At 46.4% G+C, this 13,348-nt stretch overlaps 2 protein-coding genes across 6 annotated transcripts; both read left to right on the top strand.

Annotated features, from left to right (window-relative positions):
• The first annotated feature begins 27 nt into the window (after positions 1 to 27).
• Positions 28 to 9,074, top strand: LOC130532766 (uncharacterized). 4 transcript variants are annotated; one of them, XM_057045594.1, is made up of 10 exons: positions 29 to 1,094; positions 1,362 to 1,865; positions 2,703 to 2,975; positions 3,597 to 6,148; positions 6,226 to 6,493; positions 6,601 to 6,780; positions 6,854 to 6,943; positions 7,019 to 7,181; positions 7,272 to 7,473; positions 7,553 to 9,074. In XM_057045594.1, exons 1-10 carry the CDS (start codon positions 644 to 646, stop codon positions 8,822 to 8,824), a joined length of 5,955 nt encoding a protein of 1,984 aa, XP_056901574.1. In that variant the 5' UTR covers positions 29 to 643; the 3' UTR covers positions 8,825 to 9,074. The 4 variants fall into 4 exon arrangements, with proteins under 4 accessions (XP_056901572.1, XP_056901573.1, XP_056901574.1 ...); XM_057045592.1 differs by having other exon boundaries at positions 28 to 1,094; positions 2,703 to 6,148; positions 6,857 to 6,943; XM_057045593.1 differs by having other exon boundaries at positions 28 to 1,079; positions 2,703 to 6,148.
• A 721-nt stretch (positions 9,075 to 9,795) lies between these two features.
• LOC130532774 (zinc finger protein 574-like) lies at positions 9,796 to 13,103 on the top strand. Of its 2 annotated transcripts, none has more exons than XM_057045614.1 (5): positions 9,796 to 9,997; positions 10,632 to 10,839; positions 10,928 to 11,043; positions 11,204 to 11,347; positions 11,440 to 13,103. In XM_057045614.1, exons 2-5 carry the CDS (start codon positions 10,695 to 10,697, stop codon positions 12,328 to 12,330), a joined length of 1,296 nt encoding a protein of 431 aa, XP_056901594.1. In that variant the 5' UTR covers positions 9,796 to 9,997; positions 10,632 to 10,694; the 3' UTR covers positions 12,331 to 13,103. The 2 variants fall into 2 exon arrangements, with proteins under 2 accessions (XP_056901594.1, XP_056901595.1); XM_057045615.1 differs by having other exon boundaries at positions 9,862 to 9,993.
• Positions 13,104 to 13,348: the final 245 nt, after the last annotated feature.

Genomic DNA, 13,348 nt, shown 5'->3' on the forward strand with positions numbered 1-13,348 from the left:
AGTCGGTACGCGTGACGTCATGGTCGGTGGCGCTCCGACGTACAGGCTTTGTGTTTATGCGGAGCGACGAAATGTATGAGATGGAAGAGCCTAGGTAACCTTAAATCTACTTCTGCATCCTCCCGTGCTCATCCAGCTATCAGTGCGTCCTCGGGGATGAATGGGCGTGAAATTAGTGTTCATAGCGAGCATATTTTGCGCGATATTAGGCCGGAGATACCCCGATTTATTGTCTTTGACCACAAATCGGTGAATTTGAGCTAACACGGCTATGAATTTGTAACAGCTACTGAGCGTCTAAATGAAATTTTTTAACACGTTTCGGCACTTGGAGAGTCTTTCAAATTAAACTGTTATATTTGGGTCATATTGAAGTGTCCCTCCCCGACATTTGGTCTTCTTTTGTAATCCAAATGATTTGAAGCCATTAATTCTCTGGTCTCCCAGCTGTCGCCGAGTAGATAACAAAGCGGTTGTTCGTTTTTGCCTTTTTAAACAATATACGCTTTTAAACGCGTCAAGTAAGATGTGATTTTTATATAACCGGTTATACTTGTGCAATACGCAGGCATTTTGCCTTTTTGCGTGCAGCCAGGTTTTTAAAGGACTATAGAAACATTGTGGAGGGTGCAGGCAGGGAATAATGCAGAGTCCAAGACAGTCAAACAGCCAGCCGAGCCCTGTGACCACAGCAACTACAGAAAAAGAGCTGGACTCTGAGTCCGCACACAAGGAACCAGATGCACAACAAGAAGAGATCAAATCACCCTCTGCTGCTGAGACCGAAGCAGCTGTGGCCCAACATGGAGATGGGACACTGCCAGAAACACACGGAGGTGTGGCGGGGACGCAGACTGCCAGCAAGTGTGATGGTCGGCCACCTACCCAGCCTTCAGACCAGACTGACAAGGAGGAACTGGGTTCTGATCTAAAGCCAAGTGCCACAATTGAGGATAAATATGCTGATGGTCGTGATGGACCAACGGTGGAGAATCAGGCTAAACGTGACCGAAGGAAGTATGTCCCTTCCAAGAAGGCCATGGTGGACCCCCTGAAGATGGACATGTCCAAACCAGCAGGTATCCCTTTGACAAGTGAGTATTTCACCTGTCTAAACAGCATCTATGGATTAGGAGATAAAATGTAAAAGTAAGTTTGTTTTTAGAAAGTTATAACGCAACACTGGAAAAATGTGTTAGTTTTGCTAATATTATTACTCCAGCTTATTGGGCAGCTCTGTCTTTTTGTTCAGGATTTATTCATTTCATTCTTGTAAGCTTTTATCATTCTCCATGTATTTGTGTTCTCACAGTATGTTAGTAAGTTTCATGCACATCTCCCCATCTTCTTTGGTTCCGTAGCCTCCCAGCTCTCCCTGCAGTGCATCGAGTGCCACATAATCTTCAGCGATCATAAGAGCAAAGAGCGCCACCTGAAGGCGAGCCACCCGGCAGAGTATGAGCAGTGCATCCTCAGAAACGCCCTTTTCGCCTGTTACGTTTGCGACCGCCACTTCACAAACTCCACCGAGCTCATGGCCCATCAGAAAGCCCACGTGGAGAAGAAGCCCTTCAAGTGTCCCATCTGTGGCCAGGCCTTCAACAAGTCGTCAGAGCTCACGTCTCATAAAAAGAGTCATTTTGGCTCGGATGGTTACGCCTGCACTGACTGTGGCAAACTTTGTAAAACCATGACATTGCTCAAGTATCATCGCCGCACGCACACGGGAGAGAAGCCGTATATATGCAAGGAGTGTGGACAGAGGTTCACCATGCCCAAAACTCTGCAGAAACATGTCATGTCACACCTGGAGGGAGCTGAGGAGAATGGGGAAAACAGCAAGGCTAAACTGAAGAATACTGACGGTAAGAACCAATTCCGCACCATAGAGCACACCTGACTGTAAGCCGCACCACCCAAATTTCATAGAATTTAAGAAAAAATATACATATAAGCCACATTTGGTAAAAAAAATAACAAGCCTACCAGCTGTTGCTTGTTAGCCTTTAGCTTAAAATCTGGATCATACGCATTTCTTCACGTGTTATCCATGACACGATTAAACTATCGTGCATTACTGTATCTCTTCAACCTGTCTTTCTCTTGCACTGCCTGAGCACTCTCACTCATTTTCTACCGCTTGTTCCTCCACTGAGGGTCGCGGGGGGGCTGGAGCCTATCCCAGCACAATGGGCGGAGGCAGGGTACACCCTGGACTGGACACCAGTCAATCGCAGGGCTAACACATATAGACAGACAACTATTCACTCTCACACTCACACCTACGGGCAATTTAGAGTTTCCAATAAGCCTAATCCCCAATCATGCATGTCTTTGGACTTGGAGGAAGCCGAGTACCCGGAGAACCCACGCAGGCACAGGGAGAACATGCAAACTCCACACAGAAAGTCCCAGCCTCAGTGCCAACCGGGGATCGAACCCGGGGCTTCTTGCTGTGAGGCAACAGTGCTAACCACCACACCACCGTGCCGCCCTGCCTGAGCACCCTCTGGTGAAATATCCACTCAAATTCATAAAACTTTAAGCTGCAGGGGTCAAACTGTGGGGCGAAAAAAAAGTAGCGACTTATAGCGCGGAATTTACGGTACTGCTGATTGAAACAGAGCTAATATTTTCAGCATGTTGTGTTTATAAATGCTTGCAGGAAATAAATCATGGTTTTCCTCTTTTATACCCTTTAGGTGTTGTGATAAAGTATCTTTGTTTCCTCTGCAATGCCTCTTTCAAGACCACCAAGACGCGGCTGCACCACATGAAAACCAAACACAACATGGTGCCTGCCAGAACCAGCAAAGCCATCCATACCGGACAGCAGTTCAAGGAAAGCACACCCATCATCACTCCGATCTCCATATCCGAACCAGCACTGCTACAGGTTGAACCGAATGGACCCCTGCAAAAAGTGGACGCCAACATCGACACGGAACAGATCTGCCGACTCATCGAATCTTTGGGTAATGTTCAAAAGGTGAATCAGGTAGTCATTTTAGGGCAGGTGCCGCCTCACGCCGCTCCACTCGAAGTGCAGCAGATCTCACAACTGGCGGAACCAGTACATTTGAATCCACCACAGATGGATGTTGTGGGCCTGAAACTGCCTGAATCTAAGACGGATGAGTTGGATCTGTCAAACAACACATGCGATCCAATGGAGCAAACAATTATCCTGGAGCCCATCACGCCAGACGGACAGCTGCTGAACCCTCCTTTCGCAGAAGTAGGGTGCAGCATAACAGCAGGGGGAAATATAGGACTGAACAATTCTGAACCTTTAGCCAACTCCTGTGATCCAATGGAACAAACAATCATACTTGAACCCATCACACCGGATGGACAGTTGGAAAACTGTTTCCCAGGAGAGGTTCCAGGAGAGCTGCCATTCGCTGATTCCGAACAAACAGAGAGAGGAGTGGTACCTCAGATCCTCGAACAGACCGGTACCGGTGCGAATCAGCCGGATAGGTTTCCTGATAACCTCGAGCAGACCGTCATATTAGAACTCACCCCTGCTGTGATACCAAGTGAACAATCCCACACCGAACCACAACATGATATCCCGCTGTCTGTTTTTGTAGCTTCATCGGAACCGGAGAAGATTCCTGCAGAACGGACCGGTCCGTCCAGCCCATCACGTCCACATACAGTAGAGTTGGAGCAACAGCAGCCTCCTACTTGTTCATCTGCTGCACAAACTCAAGATGAACACGACGCAGATCCCAAAGAAGGGACTGAATCACAGCTGCAAAAGGTAAAGCCAGATCATATTCAGCCCTCGCAGGATGGAGCCGGGTCACAAGAGAAGAATGATCAAGAAGCAGTTAAGAAAGTGAGTACGGAGCAGGTGGAAGACCTGCCTAAAAGTGAGGAGCCCTCTGCTAAAGAATCGCTTGTGGCACAGGTAGCAACAAAGGAGGCCTCACAAGTACTGTTAAATACAATGTCAGCACAAGAGCTAGTAAAAGTGCGGAAAAGAAAGCCATCAAGGGCGTACTTCTTTCAGGAGTATATGCAGGAACTGGTTGGTTCCATATACAAGGATGATTTACAAATTAAGGCCAAACCAGCCAAACGCCAAAGGACAGAAAAGGCTCACCTTGTGGTTAAATTCGGTCCACCGAGCAAAGAGAAGAAAAACAGAGAGAAGAAGTCGCCACAGCAGCGCAAGCGATCGCAGGGGGATGCCATCATGGGCAACACATCGACGGCAAATCTCTCTGGGAAAAAAGGAGCATCACAGAAGAGGGGAAGAAAGGGAAAAGGGAACAAGAACACCAGACATTTGGTGTCAACTCCTAAAAAGAAATCCTCTCCGCCAAGCCATGATTCACAACAAATCAAAGATGTGAGGAAAAATAAAATGAAAAGGCAGAAAGAAGTCGTCGCAGAGGGTGCTACGCACATTGAGGAGCGCGCCCCTGTCGAGTCTCCTAAATTTAAAAAGACAAAAAAAGCAAAAATAATGCAAAAAGTTCCACCCAAGAGTGCAAAAGAGGGAAAGCGCAAAAAGAAACGGGCGGAGGAAACAGAAGAAATGAGGACGGCTTCTGCAGATGTAACCCAAGACGCTCTACGTCTGCTGAAAGGTCACAAACAGCCCCAGCTGAGGGTATATAAATTAGACACCTCAAAAGCCTCAGGACATGCGCTCGAGGCCTCAGCTCAACAGTCCCAAACATCAGCTCAACACAGCCCAGGTGCCAGAATGGATCACTCTGCAGCAGATAGCAGAAAGGACGTCAGTGCTGAAGGCAAGAAAATGGGCGGACGGCGCAAAAAAAATCAGAAAGCTCTTTCGTTGTTGTCCTCCCTGAAGGTTCCGCGTCCACCACCAGAAGCGCTGCCCTCCAAGACAAAGACCACCAGGAAGCGGAAAGCCTCCTCAAAAGTGGAGATGGAAGGAGTCATAACGTCTTCTTCCAACCGCGCCTTAGAGTGTCATGACTGCGGTGAGCGGTTCAGCGAAGTCGCTTCCCTACAGAAGCACAAGGGAACTGTCCACGTCCTGGAGAGTCCTGGTCTCACTTACACTAACGGGAACATCTTTGAAGGCGTCACAAGCTCGGACTTTTACAACCTTCCAAAGCGAGACAGGATGGTGATAGGTGTGATGAATACTGCTACAGGCTGGGATACCGAGCCTGAGCTGGGAGAGGCGGCGTTAGAGGACAGAGAGCCGGGCGTCTCCTTCCCAGCTTTGATCCCTTCCCCATCTTTACTGGTTCCTCCGTCAGATGTTGTAATGATGGATGAAGACAAGGGGGCAAGTAAGTTAGGAGCAACTGCCCGCCCACCCTCGGACCAAAACTGTGAGACGACTCGGAGTTCTGAGAACGACGATCCAACGATGGCTGTTGGCAACAAGCGAGTAGCAGAAGAAGGTGTTTGTGATACTGCAGATGAAGACGTTAAGGAGGATTTAATGCTAGAGGTGGATCTAGTCACAGTTGGGGAGCAGTCTGAAAAAGATGACCTGCCATCTCCTGTGGTCCCGGGTGGCCAAACCAAAGCAACCAGAACCTGTGACGGGGGGAGGAAGAGTGCTACCCCGGTTAGTGACGAAAGTGAAAAAAGTGTATCTCTGCAAACATGTTCTGCTCATCAAATGGAGATCAAAGAAGAGGAGGAAGAAATCTGTGGCCAGAGCAAGAAGGTAGCGAGACACAGAGAACTTAATAGGGATGGTCTGAAAGGTGGAGGAACGGGCCATCGGACCGTCGCAGCATCAACGAAAGGAGGTGCTGTCGATGCAACACAGTCGGAGAAAGAAGAGCAGGAATGTGAAGTAGTTTATGAACAACATACGATCGCTTCTGATTCAGAAATGAATGATGAAAATGAGGCAGCCATAAAGAATTCAGAGCTGGGACCCGTCGCCGAGGTTGAGGCCCATAAATCTAGCGCGTCGTTGCCCCCTGTGCCCGCTGCGTTAGAGGAATCCCGTGGAGAGCCAGTTGTCCTTGGACTGAAACCGCGTAACACCAGTGTTGAGGAGGCACTAAATGAACGTGGAGACGACCACGGCCGAGAACAGTCTCCAGCCGTCATGCTGGAGGAGCTCCCTACATCCAGACAAGCACGTACATCCAAGGACCAAAGCCCGATGACAACAAAAAGCAAACCAAGACAGGTGAGCTACCGATAGCACTAGCACATAGCACGTGATGGTTCAAAAAGAGCAGACGCCAAGCGTTTATTCGGTTTCAGGTGTCCAGCGGTGTTACGGAGAAAGGAGTACGCATCGTGAACCTTGAGATTAAGGTGGAGGAGAACATGTCGGAAGCACAGCTGGCTGCAGCCAGCGTTCTAAAGAGTCAGGACGTGGTCCTGCACCCGCAGCATCCACGTGACATAAATGCGGTTCTGGTGAAGGAGGAGAGGACCCTTGTGTTACATGAGGTCCAGGCTGCCCCGGGGAGCAGACGCATGCGGTGGAATGTTGAACCAGTCAGCGTTGAGAACACCTCCAGCCCGTGTAAGGTTCAAGAAACCTGGCTGTCCTCTTAAGCCTGGATGACCCACAGCCACGCCGCTCACACACTTCATTAGTCGCTTAATCTTCTTTTTCGGCTTTGCTTGCAGTCGTGGAGCATGTCGATTTGGGGCAGGACTGTCCTCTCACCCCTGACTTCCACACCAGCACATGTATCTTCTATCCAGTGAAGGAGGAAGAGAGGGAGGTTCTGCTGGGACCTTCTCATACCAGCAGCAGAACGGAGAAATCCATTAATCTCCTGCAAACAGAACATTGTGCAACAAGTGGTGAGTAATTGTGGTGGGTCTGCATTTATGGAAGCTTATTAAAAACACTCGTGAATGTTGTCCTGGTCGACAGCAGATGAAAGAAGTTGTTTTGCTGAAGACTACCAGACCACAGCGAGGGGACCGTTGCCAGAACCGGGGTCCATCGGAATCGCAGAAGAAGGTTTGTTTACGCCGCTAGAGCCCTTCAAAACGTGGGGTCACGCTTTAAAATCCTCTCTGTGTCTGCTCGGTTCAGATGCTGCAGTAGCCATGTGGCCACAGCCTCCGGAGCTTCAGGACTTCCTCGTCCAGAGTTCAGACGAAGAGGACGTGGGATGTTTGGAATTGTCCGATCCTCAGCTCGACTCTGAAGCAGAAGCGATGGCCTATTTCAAGAAGAACCAAACAGAGCCAGCAAAGTATACCTCACCTCCATGTCCTCCGTGCTCTTCTTAAAAACCAATTGCACTCCTTTTATACTCATCCTACGTTTAAATTTCTTTGCTCAGGTTGTCATCGAGCCAGCAGCAAACACCGAGTGCAGAGACCACAACAAGGGAGCCCATTGATTTCTTCTCTGTATATTTTGGTCAGGAAACATGGGAGGAAATTGCCAACTGCACAGTTAAAATATCCAACATTCCTAAACCTGTAACAGCCAGAGAGGTTGCACAGTTTGTTGGGATCCACATCGCAATGGGAACTCTAAAGGTGAGCGCTTGTCAGCCTGAAAGAATTTTCTAAATGGGAGACTGCTATAAATGTGTGTTCTTCCCGTTTTTATTTTCAGTTTCCGAGTCCAAAGCTCTACTGGGAGGAACTGACTAAAGTGCCTCTGGTTGCTGAAGCCATGCCGCTGCTGCGCTTCCTTGAGCTTTCTCGCATATTGAAGCTTGCGTATCCACCTCCGGAGGTCCAATGTGATGCTAGGAGTGAAAGCGACTTGCATAACGTTCAGCACAAAACTCTCTTAACTGGCAAAAAGACACTTTCTCATCATAAAGCCGGGCAGTTACAAAGAGACCCAGGAAATGACCTGAATTGCTCCAAAACACAGACTGACCCCCTCTGGAAGGTTCAGCCTTTACTCCGCCGTTTCAAAGCAGGGTGCGGGTCACTGAGGCAAGACGGGGATTTTGCTGTTGACCAGTATCCACTTCCTCTGACTGGGAAAACGCACAAGAAGCCGTCTCTTTGTTGTACTACATTGGTGGGATTTGGCGGTTTTCTGTTACATTTAGATATTAAATTGGGTTCATCCAGCAAAGAAGATGCTGTTGAGAAAATGGTCCCCAGCGGCAGCACGGTCTTCCTTTGCAAGCAGGAACTGTCCACCCCGGCCATGCTGGAGCGTCTGCTACTTGCCGGAGTCCACGGTGCAGGCCGAGTGGGAGGAGCCCGGGGACAGATCGGAGACGAGTTTGTGAGTTCGGACGGAAAGCTGATGTTACGGAGATCGGACTGCGGTTTTATACTTTCTACCGTCGGGAGCAGCCAGAGGGACGTGGCGTCGCTCACCGACGACTTCGAGAAGGCCCAGATGTCGGCGCATCTGAACAGAGATCTTCAGAGTCTGTACACTACCCCTCTCACCGCCTCGGCTCCAGCTTGCTGGCCTCAAGCAGTGCTCTGGTATCTAACCGACCTGGCTCTGATCAACTCCTGGCTCCTGTACAGGGAGGGCCACACTGTGACCTCTGCACCTTTGAGTCTCATGGCATTTAGATTAGAAGTATCCAAGGCTTTGATCCTCTCCAGCGGCTCCGACGCCCTAGACTCTGTCCCTTCCCAACCCCTCACGGAGAGCACCCGCGCAACAAGAGAAAAATCCAATCCCGACCTGGTTGAGGAAAGCCCTCTGCCAGATGTAACCACGCGGTACGACGGGTTAGAGCACTGGCCTGAGCAGCTGGGGGAGGGAGAGGGCGGCAGGTGTCGTTTTAGAGACTGTCAGAGAACATCTCGTGTGCTCTGCCTTAAGTGCTGTGTGTTTCTATGCATTTCACGCAGCAGTAACTGCTTTTTGAAGTTCCATAATCAAGAAAGTTTGGGAAAAGGGTAGTTCCTCTTGGAGCTTTTACATTTTATACTTTTAGCTGTCTACAGTCAAGGAATCAAAGTGTTTCATGTCTCCTTACTCCTTCTTTATCTGTTTGTTTTGGTAGAATTATTGCAATATTTGGTTTGTTTCTTGTAAAGGAAAAAATGGTCTATGTATTGTGGCCTAAGCTATTGTTAAAATGAAACAACCTTTAAAAGGAAACAGGATCACAGGAATGCAATGCCAATAAATTAGCATTTTTTGCAAAAAATCTATTTATTTTAAGTTGACCTCATTTAGATAATTTAATGAGATGAGCTCATTTTAGCCTTGGTTTTTATTTAAATATTAGAAAAAAATACAAATACAGCTGTTGTGAATGTTTAATTGAAATTTACCAATAGTTAACACGTACATATCCCTATATTATACATATATTCCTATATCATACATTTATTACTAAATGATACATTTATCCCTATATTATACATTTGTTCCTATATTATACATTTATTCCTATACTATACATTTATCCCTATATTATACATTTATTACTATATTATACATTTATTACTATATTATACATTTATTACTATATTGCTTCACGTCGCAAAGCTGCAAGACCAAAATCGAATATAAAAAGCCCCAAATGAGGTAAGTAGTAAAAACGAATATAAGCTAGATTTTTTAAAAGCAGACCCAAATATTGGAACGGACATAAATATGTAAAACTTTTATTTATTTAAACGACTCAAAAAGAAAACGAACAAGTTCGCGTCGGTCACGTGACACAAACTATAGAATTCGACTAAATAGATTTGTCTTTCAAAACATTTAAAAAATAAATGTCTCGTGTCTAAAAACGCACGTTGGCGCTTATCGTATTATTTTAAAATACCTGATGGACATTATTTTGATATCTCACTGTTGAACTTTTGCTCGCTTCTATTCCCGCGACGTCTCTTTCCGTGTCAGTCGCGATGCAACGTATCGCTCTAAATCACCCACAAGGATCAACTTTAGACGTTTATTGGATCTTTTAAAGACCTGTCTCAATATGACCGAATACTGACACCCCCTGGCAGCCATCTTAGCGTTACTAACGGTTATCAACATAGACCAGGAAGTGATTCTATGCGTTGTACTTCTCAATGCTCAACTCTCAGTCAAACTACCGTTCACAAGCGGCAGTAGGTAATGTAAATGTCTATTCAGTTACGAATCGTAATAACTAATGTATACCAAATCTATATATCTGCGCATAACTCTGATAGCTGCAGCCGCCAGACAGCAAATCCAGTCGGCGTGCGCGCAAAGGCACGAAAAGTCTGCTATTCCTTTTGAATGGCATCCAGTGCTACTAAGGCGCTAATCGCTATGAAGCTAACGTTAGCTTTAGCAATTTTAAATTTGGGAAGCCATTCAGTTGTAATCAAAGCTAGCCATGTGTCGAGTTGTTCAGCGAGAGTTACTATGGTTTTATCGATAGCATTAAGGTATTCCAAGGACTTAATACGGCGTTTAGATCAGCTTAATTATTGCCAAATACTAGATTTCCATGTGGCTAGTTAGCTTAGCTAGCGGCCGCCAGATTTACAGAAACTTCGGTGATATTGTGCTGAAGCCAGGGTGGCTAACGGGTTAACAATTTAGGGCAATGTGTGTTGCTTTTTTTTCAACATCCCGCTTTCCCACTCGCCACGAACAAACTTAAATGATTTGTGGGATTACGATCATTTAGCTGTTATTGATTCCGTGTATTCAACAGTGTGCTAGCGGCTCTCACAACCACCTGGCTCCTAACATGCTCACATTTTCTGTGTTTCAGCCTTCACACTCATTTCAAGATAGCTGTGAACTTCTAGAGACCATACAGTAGCGCTGTACCAGAATGGACTCAGAGATTTTAAATATAGAGGAGATTGTGTTAGGAAGGGGACTCCCGGATACCCCTTCAGAGGCCCCCCCTGAAAAATCAGCAGAACCATACAAACCTATCAATATTAATGGGCCCCCAGCAACCACTGTCCAACCCTGTGAGTAGTACATTGGCCACAGTCATACTAGTTTAAAAGGTTAACATTGACTTGACTCAGCCATCACAATGTCCCACTGTCCTTCCAGACCAGCACGAAAATCTGCAGTGCTTCCAGTGCTTTATCACATTCTGCAGTGCCAAAGCCAAGGAAAGGCATATGAAGAAGAGTCATCGGGAGGAGTATAAGCAACAGCTTCAGCAGGTAAACAGTGATTGCATTTCATTAGGTTCTCCTTCAGATATGCTGACACACACCTGTGGCTGCAGCATGATGTGGGAACCTTGTAAGAAAGTTGCCTTGTCTTTTCTTGGGTTAGTAAAGTCAATAAAAAATAAAAATGTTTCTTCTCCCATCTTCTCAGGGGAACACGCTATTCACGTGTTATGTGTGTGATCGTACGTTTCACTCGTCTGAGGAACTGACGCAGCATCAGCCAACACACAGTAAGGATGACAAGCCCTTCAAGTGTGTTCACTGCAAAGAGAGCTTTAAAACATTCTCTGAAGTAAGTAAAAGTAATGGGATTTATTGTCATCGTTAAAGCCAAGACGGACCTTTAAGGGCATTCTAATTTAAACAATTTTCTCATCTCCACAGCTCACAGCTCATAGAAGACAGTTGTGTCCAGAGAGACAGTTTGCTTGTAAAGATTGCAATGAAACCTTTCGTAGTGTCGGACTGCTGCGCACTCATCGCCTGACTCGGCATCCTCGCCAAGATGCAGAGACCCCAGAACAGCTGGATGAAGCTACAAAGACCCAGCAGTGTAAGAAGTGCAGTCAGGGATTTGAAACGGAAACAGAGCTGGTGGCACATCAGGAGAAGTGTAGCGATGGTCAGCAGTGTGATGGCAGCGTGCAGAATCTGAAAAAACGTGGAAGGCCTTCCAAACCTGAGGAGCAAGCAGCAGCAGCACCAGCAGCTCCTGCTGCTCCTGCTGCTCCTGCTGCTCCTGCTGCTCCTGCTGCTGCTGCTGCTGAGAAAAAGGGAAAGCGGAGAAAGAAAGAGGAAGTAGAAACTCCCGAGGAGGAGGTGGCAAAGGCCGTCGCTCCTCCAGCAGAGGAAAAGGGAAAAACAGGCGGGCCGAAGCGCGGCCGTCCCGCTAAAACAGCCGCGAAGTCAGACGCTGAAAATAAGAAGAATCCCGAGGAGGAGGAGAGTCAAGATGAGGAGAAGGAGAAGAAGGCCAAGGCGGATCCCGCCGCGTCCCGCCAGCACTCCTGCACCGAGTGCGACCTTGTGTTCGCCACCCTCGTCCAGCTGCGCGCGCATAAGAAGGAGAAGCACCCTGCGAGGAAAGCTCACCCCTGCGAAGAGTGCGAGGAGAGCTTCACCCGCCAGGAGCAGCTGGAGGCCCACATGTCCCGGGTGCACGCCGTCGGCCGCTTCGCCTGTTCGACCTGCGGGAAGAGCTTCGGCCGTGAGCGCACCTTAAAGGCGCACGAGAAAAGCCACGCAGAGGAAAAGGCTGAGAGCGCCAAGAGATAATGGAGACACGGGACCTTGTAGAAAGATGATTGTTTTTGAAGATTTTAGAGAGGATTGTTTTTTTTTTTTAATGGAGTGATGATGCTCCAGGTAATAGTTGCAGACCCGTTTGAAATATTTGTGAAAAATGACATTTTAGCAAGTTATTGGACATTTGTTTGGTTAAAGTTACAGACACACTTCCTTAATTGACTAACCAGATGTTAAATCCATCTTCTGCATCTTTTGTCCAAAAAAAATACAAACCATTTGATTAACCTTTTTAAATGAACCCCTTTCCTTTTTTTAAGCTTGAAATGTGTGTGAATTTATGACGAGTTGCTCAACTTGTTTTGTGGTTCATTGTACTTTTATGTTGTTTTTTTCCAAGCAGATCATCTACATACATATTTTTTAAGCATATTAGACGGTAGATATATGTTTGGATGTTTAGACAGTCAAACAAATGTAAAGCGCAGCTTCTGGTTCTTTTTTTTTTTTACATACATTTTTTCTTTTAATTTAAATACCAGTAAAGAAAACCAGAAATTACAACAAAATGTCATGCTGAAAATTATGTATTTCTCATCTAGGAAAAAAATTATTTGAATACTAAATTCTCAGCATATTTTTTTTCCTTTGACATTTCTCCAGTTGAACACTTAAGACTCCAGTATAGAATTGTACATTATGTGCTATTCACTGATCTGATTGTTTCTCTCCCCATGGCAGTGTTTCTGAACACTGCAGACATGTAATAAAACAAGCTTTCCCAAGGGAGCCTGCCATTGAAATGACTTGTCCTTAGTTTGTCATTTGACAAAAAACAGGAAATGTGAAACTGCAGAGCTTAAGTGCAGCTGACAAAGATTTGCATGCTGTTGTTATTTGCTTACAATGAGATATCGGTTGCATGCTTCATATACAGTTTATGTTTTAGGCGATTTATTTAAAAAAAAAAAAAAAAAAAAGCTACATGAACTGCCTAACGGTCCACCTGAACGTTAACTAAGTGTTAAGGAGTCGCCGTTGCCGCTCT

Source organism: Takifugu flavidus, chromosome 10 (assembly GCF_003711565.1).
Source record: "Takifugu flavidus isolate HTHZ2018 chromosome 10, ASM371156v2, whole genome shotgun sequence".
NCBI lineage: Eukaryota > Metazoa > Chordata > Actinopteri > Tetraodontiformes > Tetraodontidae > Takifugu > Takifugu flavidus.

Bases quoted from the DNA above. Each gene is read 5' to 3' on its own strand.
- LOC130532766 (XM_057045591.1), top strand. From the start codon at position 644: ATGCAGAGTCCAAGACAGTCAAACAGCCAGCCGAGCCCTGTGACCACA. The intron at 6,494-6,600 runs GTAAGGTTCAAG...CTTTGCTTGCAG, and splicing joins TGAGAACACCTCCAGCCCGT to TCGTGGAGCATGTCGATTTG. The intron at 7,474-7,552 runs GTGAGCGCTTGT...TTTTATTTTCAG, and splicing joins TCGCAATGGGAACTCTAAAG to TTTCCGAGTCCAAAGCTCTA.
- LOC130532774 (XM_057045614.1), top strand. From the start codon at position 10,695: ATGGACTCAGAGATTTTAAATATAGAGGAGATTGTGTTAGGAAGGGGA. The intron at 10,840-10,927 runs GTGAGTAGTACA...CTGTCCTTCCAG, and splicing joins AGCAACCACTGTCCAACCCT to ACCAGCACGAAAATCTGCAG. The intron at 11,348-11,439 runs GTAAGTAAAAGT...TCATCTCCACAG, and splicing joins GCTTTAAAACATTCTCTGAA to CTCACAGCTCATAGAAGACA.